Below are 10,189 nucleotides of genomic sequence, written 5' to 3'. Positions count from 1 at the left end.
ATGACCAAAAGCTTGGTCAGAGTGGTAGGTTTTTAATGAATTTCTTGAAGGAGGAGAGAGAAGTGGAGAGGTTGAGTGAGGGAATTCCAGAGCTTGGGGCTAGGCACCTGAAGTCACAGCCACCAATGTTGGAGCTCACGAGGCCAGAATCAGAGAAGCGTCGATGAAAGGCTGCTCGGGTCTGAAAAAAAAAACAACAGAACCACATCGTACCCGAGCCCAACCTGGTCCGAGTCCTTCCATTTTTTCCCATGCCCAACCCGACCCGAGTCCGACCCAACCCGACCAACGGAATGTTCACTTTACCTACCTTCCAACTCCGAATCTGTTTTTCACTTTTTCAGTTGAAATACTTGCTGCAAGTTTAACCAGTGAGCAGCTGAGATGCAGAGACCAGGAAGGTCCTGAGAGATTAATTATTATAAAATATACAGTATTTATATAAAAAAATATAAAATGATCACTGTCAGGACTCCATTCTACCACACATACAGTACAGTACTGTAATAATAATTAATCACTCAGGACCTTCCTGGTCTCGGCATCTCAGCTGCTCACTGGATAAACTTACAGCAAGTATTTCGACCTGTAAAGCAGGTATCTAGTTAATGTATAATGATATTTTCTGAGCCTTCGGGCAATTGAGGTCTTTATTTTAAGCAATGCGGATACTGTGCAGTGTGGCACAACCTGAATGGGCACAACTCCATGGGTTTCTGTTTAACTTGTGACCAAACAATCACTGACTTCATGGCTCCAATCTTAATCCTTTTAAACAACCTTTCAAGTCCAATTAATACTGTGTGTGTCTGACTCAGACCCGACATAAGCCCGAAAACCGGGCCCAGAAGAGTGACCAGACACATGTCAGGTCCCATCGGGTTCAGGTCGGGCAGTGTAGATATCCCAGAGGGTTGTGGGGCTGTAGGAGATTACAGAGATAGGGAGGGGTGAGACCATGGTGGCATTTGAAAACAAGGATGGGAATTTTAAAATCAAGTTATTACTAAACTGATAGCCAAAATGAGTAAGCAAACACAGGGGTGTTGGTGAACAGGACTTGGTGTGTCTTCAGACGTGGGGAGCAAGGTTTAGGATGCCCTCAAATTTATGAGGGAAGAATGTGGAAGACTGGTCGTAAGAACATTGGCATAGTCAAGTCTAGAGGTAACAAAGTCCTGGATGAGGGTTTCAGCAGCCGAAGAGCCGAGGAAGGGGTGAAGTCCTTAAAATAGTGACACAGCGTCTTTTCCGTCCACCTGAGAGGGCAGGCAGGGCCTTGGTTTAATGTCTCATCCACAAGATAGCACCTACGACAGTGCAGCACTCCCTCACTGGAGCGGCAGCCTAGATTGTGCGTTTATGTCTCTGGTGACGTTCTGACGAGGAGGCAAGAAAGCTACCACGCTGAAAAAGGACAGAATGGTTTCTTCTAGGATTGGAACTGAGCGAGGGATGAGGGGAGTTGTGCGGTGGTGGCGGTGCAATTTTAACTTTGGATAATGCTGCAAAATGGGTGATCATGTCATATCTGAGTTGTGTGAAGAAAAGAAAATTCAGTAAAAGCCACTGCTCGAGAGCAGGAACGAGGGCGAAACGAGAACATTTGGTCAAGCCAAAAGCAAGTAGAAACCCAAGGTCATGAGATGTGCTGCAAAATGAAGGAGGCCATTTATATTGGGTCAACGGCCTGAAAAATACCTGCAGTTTCTCAATCACAAGGTCCAAATCTCTGTCAAATACAAGAACAATATGACACAGCTCCGAAATATTCTGCCAGAAGAAATATTTTTGAGGGATGGAATTTCCAATGGGTGGGAGAGGATGTGGTTGTGGGTGGGTTCTCCCCATCTCCTGCCATAACGTGGAGAGGGATAGGGAAATTATTTCTGCAGGAATCCCGCTGGTTATCCCATCCATATTGAGAATGAAGATGAGAACATCGTCTGTGGGATTTCCAAACGACAGAAAGTTAAAAAAAAACTGGAAACGCAGGTTCTGCAAGGGGAAAAGAAAAGACTTGTCGAGAGCGCTGGAAGGTTTCCCACCTGTCGTTTTTCAGTTAGTGACAGGGCCTCAGTGTGACAGTGGACTTGTTGCCAAGACAACCGTGCCTCCTTTTGGTGAAAAGGATTTTCCTTCTGGGGGTCGGGAACCCGACGTCGGGAGAACGTTGGGGTGCCAACCCTGCACCGTGTTGAGGTAGCCACCAGATCCGGTTTATTCATTGCCTTTTTAAAAGATTCACTATTAATGAGAGAATAGAATGTCTTACATGATCAGCCTGATTGAGCTTTTAAGCATTGCCAAGAATTTTCACAGTTTTGCGTGGAGACACGCTGAGGTCAGCTGGAGCACAGCTCAAATGGAGACTGAAGAAACTTCCTCTACTTTGCTGCAACCCATTTCTTCAGTTGAAATTTCAGAAGAGCAATACGTACTGCATCAATTTGATATTGTTTTACCCGCTAACTATCAGTACCACAGCGTCTCAGAGTGGCACACATCCGCTCGCACCTCTCCCTTCACCCCGATCCCGTTCCAAATCCTCAACATCAAGTAAAGGCCACAAGTCAGGTGTGTGAGGGAATATAGACCAATCGACAGGATGGGTGCAGGAACTATACAACTGAAGAAGCTCGATCTCATACGGGACAGAGCAGTTCCCTTCATCAGTGCCCATGTCCCTGAGCTCAGTGTCCTTCCCTCTGCAGCTGACACACAATGGTTCCTGAAAATACAGTTTATCGGATGCACTGCAGCAAGCCATCAAGTTTAATTCGACAGCACCTTCCTCACCTGTAACCTCTCCCACCGAGAAGCACAGGGACAAAATGTCATTGGAACATCATCATTTGTAAGTCACATACCATTCTAGCTTCGACATATGTCACAATTTGTTCATGGTCGCTGTATCTGTATCCTGGGATTCCCTTCCTGGCATCATCGCTGCTGCACCATCAGAAGGGGAGCAGCAGGTAAAATTGAAGGCTGGCCATCACATCCTCAGGGCTGCAAGGAATTGGCCAAACATGAAGTCTTGCCAGCAGAAGAAAACAAATCAATTACCACATGAAAAAATGAATTTCATAGAAATTGCAACACGAAAGCAGGTCGTTGGGGCAGATCAACCCACATCTGTATTTGTCATCTACATAAGCAATAGTTTTAATCATATCTGGTCGCACTGCTCCAATATTACTTTATTCATTGGTCTTGAAACATCATATCAAACCCGTTAAAGTTGTCACAGTCTCTGCTTCAATCAATAACTCCAAAAATCCAAGTCACAGCTTCACAATTCTAGGTGTCACAAAGTTTCTTCTGTTCTCTGTCCTAAATCTCTTTCATTTACTCTCAAGATCTATGTTCACTGCTGATAGACCCATCAATCGTTGCATCTATCTATTCTGCTCCAGGCGTTCATTACTGCAACCATCTCTATTAATTCAGCCTGAAATCTCTTCTCTTCTGATTGTGAACGAACTCATTTTTCATATTTGGATTTATTCATGTCCGACATCTTGCTAGTGAGTTTACTGCGCTGTGTCCTCACTATTACATCCAAATTGGCCAACAGTGTTGAGTCCAAAACAGCACAAAATACTGCGGGTTTGGTCTCACAAAAGTCTGGGAGAGATTCACCACTAAATCTCTATATTTATATTCCATAACACCTGCCATCAAACACAATATCCCATTGTATTTCATGGTGATCTGACTCTTGAGGTGCTGTTTTAGATAGAATCCTGATTGATAAGGGAGTCAAAATTACATCAGGTAGACAGGAAATTTGAGGCCATAACCAGATCTGCCATGATCTTATCAAATGGCGGAGCAGGCTTGAAGGAATGACAGGCCTACTCCTGCTCCAAATTCGGATGTCAGTGTGTTGAAAGATCTTTATTATTTGAACCTGTCAAGGCGCTCCGCTATGTCACATCATTCTGCAGTCCCTCATTCAAAGTGCGTGGACATTAATAACCGGATAAACAACCGTAACCAGAGATTCTGAAGGGGATGATTCTGCCTCCTCAACTTGTTCAAATTCTTAGTGGAATTTATAAATCAAATGGACTCTTCCAAACTGTGAGATGTGTTGCCCTTCGAACTTTAAAAGACATTGTGAAAGTTGCAAAGAAAATGCCAGGCAATTAATTGAAGTTTGATTTCACTTACTTTATTCAACAATTATTTAAATAATTTAACAATGAGATAATACGGATATTTCACCATATTCCTGATCTCCGCTCTGAATCTCCTCTGTGTCAGTGCATAAATACAAGTGTTTGTACAGGAGCTGGTGCACATCAACAGAAATGTGATTCTAATTGCCAAATAAAGTGAGTTTGAACCTTGGAAAGTGACTGTCTGTGTGACACCGACACAGATGTGTATTACGGTAATAGGGGCCGACAACACAATAAAACTGCCCGAGATAGCAAAGAGTAGAATGATGGATGTTCTTCTGTTCTTCATCTCGGGATCACTGCCGGTTTTTCCATTGTTGTTGCTCTTCAGGGCTTTGCGAGCTCGACTGGCTAATAAAATGTGCCTGACGGTGAGAGAGTTCAACAGCAGCAGCAAAGGAATTGGAAGTAATGCATTTGAGAGGATGGTAATCCATTGGTGAATCTTCCATGCGGGTGAAGTAAAATATCCTGTGACGGTGCGGCAACCCCACTGTATATTGTTGAGAGTATAATCGGGCTCATAGCGGAAAGGCATGGGAATATTGTTCAAAATGTTGAGCACACACATGGTCGTTATAACCGTGGTGGCTGTCCTTTCGTTGCAATATCTTGATTTCAATTTCTGGCAACAAATTGCGACAAAACGGTCAAAGGTGAACGACAGTGTGAACCAGATAGAGAGCTGAATGCTAAACCCTTGCATGAAGACACTAAAGCGACACGCGGAAGTGTAGTTCAGCAATGAATCTGGAAAATGATACTTGATGATTTCGTTCACAATAACATTAAAGATAAGGACCATGAGGTCTCCCACGGCCATGGCCATCATATAACGAGTGATTCCTTTGGAAAGACCGCAGTTCCTTTGGAAAAGAACCAAAACTGACAGCAGGTTCGCTGGGAGAAATGCAAAAACAGGAAATTTAACAAAACATTGAACAGAGATGTACACTGACAGCAAGTTGGAAATCTGGTGTTAAGCATCATAAGGCTGAGAGTTGTGGGGTGGAGGAACCGGGGGTAATTTTAACCATGTGTGACCGGGTCAAATAGCGGTATCTAATTGGCCATCCATTTTTTTTCCATGGAAGTCATTGGAAGAGAGTAACAGGCTGAATGTACAAGGGGCGGAGAATTCAATATTACCCATTGCACAATATAGCTAATAGTTAACCTGGATTGGAATAAATTGTCACGTGGCAGCTGCAGCAAACTTCCCCATCTTCTTGCCAGACATTTTTTCCCTGCGGTAACTTCATGATATTCTAATATGAAACCATTAATGGGAGCCATTTGGAAGTAACTTGCTGGGCCGGATGCTGACGGATTCTATGGGATGCTCGTTCCGCCCAATGTTGTTCACAGTGACTTCAATAGAGAAGAGAATCGGGCGACAGGTAAAATCAGAGTTGTATCCAATGCCATCAGTTTTTTACGGTTCAATTAGGTTAAAACATATAAACATTCCTTGCCTATTACTGATTAATGCTGTTTTATCTCCCTTTCAATGCAAATAGAAACATTGGGAACATTTTTAACTTTCATTGCCGTGCAAAGTAAAACAAAAGCAATTGATATCAAATGGGCCCCGTACTTTACAGCCCTTCCGTGTTTTTTGCGCATTGATGTTAATACAAAGTGAAAGTTACCCCATACGTGAATAGTTCGAGATTTAATTCAACATTTAGCAGTATGATGATTGTATCCAGCTGAACCAGTTCTGCATTTTTATTAAAATTAAATCAGTTATTTTTTAACATCTCATAAAAAGATGATTTTAAGAATGAGGAAAGGCAATATAAAATAATGGATAAACAATTCTAAAGAAGGTTCAGGAGCAGAAGGTTCTGGCGGGGATGTGGGGGACGGGTGTATGAGCACAAATCGTTGAAGGTGATCGGGCAGGTTGAGAAATTGGTTAATAAGGAATACGGATCCTGGGCTTTATAGATCGTGGCAGAGAGTAGAAAAGCAAGGAAGTTATGTCGGGCCATTATAAAACACTGGCTCGGCCTCAGCTGGAGTATTCTATACAATTCTGGGCACCACACTTTAGGAAGGACGTGAAAGCATTGAAGAGAGTGCAGAAAATATTTACAAAATGGTCTGGGGATGAGGGACTTCATTTACTGCTCTGTTGGGACTATTCTGCTCAAAGAAGAGATAATTGAGAGGAGATTTGAGAGGTGCAATATTGAGAGGTATTCAAAATCATGAGGGGACTGGATAGAATAGATAGAGAGAAACTGTTCCCATTGGCGGGAGGGTCGAATTTCAGAGGACTCCGATTTAAGGCGTTTGGTGAAAGAATCAAAGGGGAGGAAAAGTTATCTTCCGCAGTGAATGGTTCGGATCTGGAATCCACTGCCTGAGAGTGTGGTGAAGGCAGATTGAATTGTGGCTTTCAAAAGGGAATTGAATATTTATCTGAAGAGAAAAATGCTGGGCTCGGGGGGAAAGACAGGGGAATGGGATGAGCTGTGCTGCACTCCCTGAGAACTGGCATGGACACGACGTGATGAATGGTTTCCTTCTGTGCTGTAACAATTCTATAATTCGACAATATCGCATCACTTCATCAATATTGCACCGAAATGGCAGCTTACAGTCTGAACTCAACTCACTGAAATGGGAGGGAAACGCAAGATTATCCGACTCAAAGCAGAGATTTCGACCGACAGAGCCACAGCTCAGTACAAATGACACAGGGTCCATTTTCACTTTGTAATGCGGAGGGATTGACTGCCTGCCCAGTGATATAGAACAGGACTGAGCCATTAACATAAACATCAAAGGGAACGAAAATCGGACGAACTCATCAATGGGCGAGCGATCGAATGCTCGACTTTAACACCTGGCTAATGCAAATTACCGTCACAAAGGCAACAACAACAATAACAAAAACACACAGGGAAAATAATAATGCAGTTTAGCAATGGTGCACTAAATCTTTCAGGGTAGTTTGGAATTACTTACCAGGAATGCCAATAACTGCGAGAATCGGAAAGAACATTTCTATTGGAAGTGCCTGTCGTCCCATTTTCTCCAAAAACTAGGAGCGGTTGATCCGAGGCAATGCACTGAAAAAACCTCATTTATACACGAGCCAATCGTCCAGTGAGAGAGTGAGGTCACAGAACCGGTGTCATTAGCTAGATGCTTTCAAACAAACAAGTTACTACATCTCTTCATAAACCAGCAATTAACGTGAACTCCCCAATCCCCAGAGAATTAAAAACAGTGTGCAATCTCAGACTGAAAAAATCCTCGCCTCTGAGACTCTTGCTCCGTTGCTGCTTTTTGATTGCAGCAGCTCAGCGTTCATGGGACATTGGGTTTAGGTTGAACCGAGAAGTGAATATAGACCGACAAGTTTCACCGTCTTAATGTTGTCGAACTCCAGCTTTTCGTCACTGCATCAGACGTTCAAACCCTCGTTCATGCCTTTGACACCAGCAGAGCTAAGTGGGGTAATTTCGACTTTGTTGGAAAAAAAAATCAGGAGAGCTTCTTCCCGAGTGGTGCACTCCATACCACAGGTTTTACACAATGGTCTAACGTCAAAGCTACGCCGATTATTGCTGTCCAGGTTCCGATTAGCCACCCTCCCTGAACTTCCGCCTATTCTCTCTTTCTATCCCTGTGACCTGCTCCATGCCTAACATCCCAACTGTCCTCCCTCTTCAATTACGACCTCTTCAGCAAAGACTCCCCATTCGATCCCCTCTTGCTGTCAAACCTGGAGCCACAGACACCCGCTCTGTGGAATTGCTGCTCTAAACCGCTCCACCTTACTATCCCTCAACTGCTTCAATCAGTCCCCAACACCCACCTTTTTGACCAATCCTATTCTCAGAATTACTCTTGGTTCAATATCTATTATTATTTGATTCGGCCTCTCTGAAGTGCTTTGTGATGGTTTTCTGCATTAAACATGCCATACAAGTACACGGGAGTGGATATTGACAAAGCAGGTGGCATTGCATTGGTGGTTCGTTGCACGCCCCTGCCGATATTCAATCTACTTGACTTCAATAGCACTGAATATCGGCATCTGGAAGAAAAGGCAGCAAAAGTGGTTCTGCCTGGTTTGTGCCCCGCAGGTCGTTGTTGATGTCTGTATTGTAAGAAGCAGTTTAACTGTAGCGCAGGCTGTCTTTGATGCATTACTAAAAAGGAATAATATAAATCAGCAGGAATACAAGGTGGATCTGCTATTTCCCTAAAGCAGTCTATATTTCGACAGGATAATAGTTTGCCTTTGGCATGAAAGCAATGTGGGTGGCATGGAATCGACTGCCCTTTATGCGCCCCATCCAATACTCAGTTCCGTTGACTTCACTTGTCTCACTCCATTCTCGTCATTAAGGTGTTAAAACCGTTCTGAATGATCCATACACACGCCCACCCCACCCCTCACAAACACACACACCCCCCACCCCCCCCCCACCCCCTCACCCCCTCTCCAACATCTGGAGCTGGATTTTTCCATGCTCTCTGTCATTGTGTGTCGAATCGCAGGCAGGCTGCCCAAAGCACTGAATAATCCCTGGTAAATAGGAAGCAGTTTTTGAATGTTGACTGTGTCCTTGAAATCTTCAGCTGTGCTCTTTAAGATGTTAGCTCTTCCTGCAGAAAGCCCCTTACTAACCATCCTATCCCGCTACCCATTTTCCATTCTCTGCTGCTCCTTGAGTCGAACAGTCCATAACCATCTTGCATACCAACTAAAGTACTGGCAATGCAAGTCTCTGAGCTGATGCTTGCGGAAGTAACCGTGGGTGCTTCCGCATGATCACAAGTGCAACCCATTTCCCACACCTCAGGTTCTGGGCACATTCCATTGCCCTGAAATAGAACAGAAGGTCAAGAATTAGTATTTAGGGTTGAGGTCAAGCAAAGACTGATGAGCGTCAGCTGAAAGCAGCTGAATTTTCCTATGCATTGTGTGTCAGTGTGAGATTTCGTTCAGAACGGGCACACTGTAAATTAGAGAAGAAACCTGCAGGATGTGTCCTCCAGCCTCAACACTCATCTTTATTTGCAAGACCTCTTCCTCGATTAGTGAGTGATAGGGCCTTAATGGGCGCTCTCACTCCTCGTGAAGGAGGTGATTCGGCCCATCATGCCCGTGCCTACTCTCTGCAAGAGCAATTTATCTAGTCCCACATCCGGTCCTTTCCCCCTCTACTCCCATTTCATTTCCCTTCAAGTATTTATCCTATTTCCTTTTGAAAGACACGATTGAATTTGACAGGTGGTATAGGTCAATAAAGATTGCACAAGACTTTGAGAGCCTGAGGGAAGTAATTCTGATGGAAGATTTGAAACACAGTATTCGTTCAGGAATAAGTTTCCAAATGAAACATCATGGAGGAGGTCGCGGCAGAGTGTTAATGTTATTAAACTAGTATTCCAGAGCACAAACTAAAGATCTGGGGACAAGGGATCGAATCCCACCATAGGAGAAGGTGAAGTTTGAATTTTCTTCACAATTCTGGAATTCAAAGGCTAGTCTAATTGTGACCATGAAACCATTGTCGATTGTTATAAAAACCCATCTGTTTAACTAATGTCCTTTTCGGAAGGAAATCTGCCATCCTTACGTGGTCTGACCTCCATCTGACTCCAGACACAAAAAAGCATTTTGAAATGGCCTCGCAAGCCACTCAGTTCAAAGGCATTTCGGGATGGGCAATAAATGTTGGCCTAGCCAGCAACGCCCACATCCCACAAACAAATTTTAAAAAATGAAGTTTGTAAAATAAAGGAAGCCGCAGTAGTAGCACATGATTATGAATTGATTCACAAAGCAGTTGTCACAGGCCTCAATTTGGAAACTTTCAGAGAAATTGGAAAGAAAAGACTTTTGATAATGAAAGGAAATCTGCTTTTATTGAGATAGGTGGCAAAGGTAAAGATATAGGTTGTGGATCCCAACCATTTGACATGTGTGGCATGTCTTACAATAGTGAACCACATCCTGATGCAGCTTT

At 43.7% G+C, this 10,189-nt stretch overlaps 1 protein-coding gene across 1 annotated transcript; it reads right to left on the bottom strand.

The window, feature by feature from the left end:
- Positions 1-4,191: 4,191 nt before the first annotated feature.
- Positions 4,192-7,233, bottom strand: LOC137345968 (probable G-protein coupled receptor 139). The gene is made up of 2 exons (XM_068009228.1): positions 7,166-7,233; positions 4,192-5,056 (listed from the first exon to the last, which is right to left on the bottom strand). The coding sequence occupies exons 1-2, from the start codon at positions 7,231-7,233 to the stop codon at positions 4,192-4,194; spliced, it is 933 nt and encodes a 310-aa protein (XP_067865329.1).
- Positions 7,234-10,189: the final 2,956 nt, after the last annotated feature.

The sequence above is a fragment of the Heterodontus francisci genome, chromosome 29 (genome assembly GCF_036365525.1).
Source record: "Heterodontus francisci isolate sHetFra1 chromosome 29, sHetFra1.hap1, whole genome shotgun sequence".
NCBI lineage: Eukaryota > Metazoa > Chordata > Chondrichthyes > Heterodontiformes > Heterodontidae > Heterodontus > Heterodontus francisci.
This window is presented reverse-complemented; position numbering and strand designations above follow the sequence as displayed.

Bases quoted from the DNA above. Each gene is read 5' to 3' on its own strand.
- LOC137345968 (XM_068009228.1), bottom strand. From the start codon at position 7,233: ATGGGACGACAGGCACTTCCAATAGAAATGTTCTTTCCGATTCTCGCA. The intron at 5,057-7,165 runs GTAATTCCAAAC...TCTTTTCCAAAG, and splicing joins GTTATTGGCATTCCTGGTAA to GAACTGCGGTCTTTCCAAAG.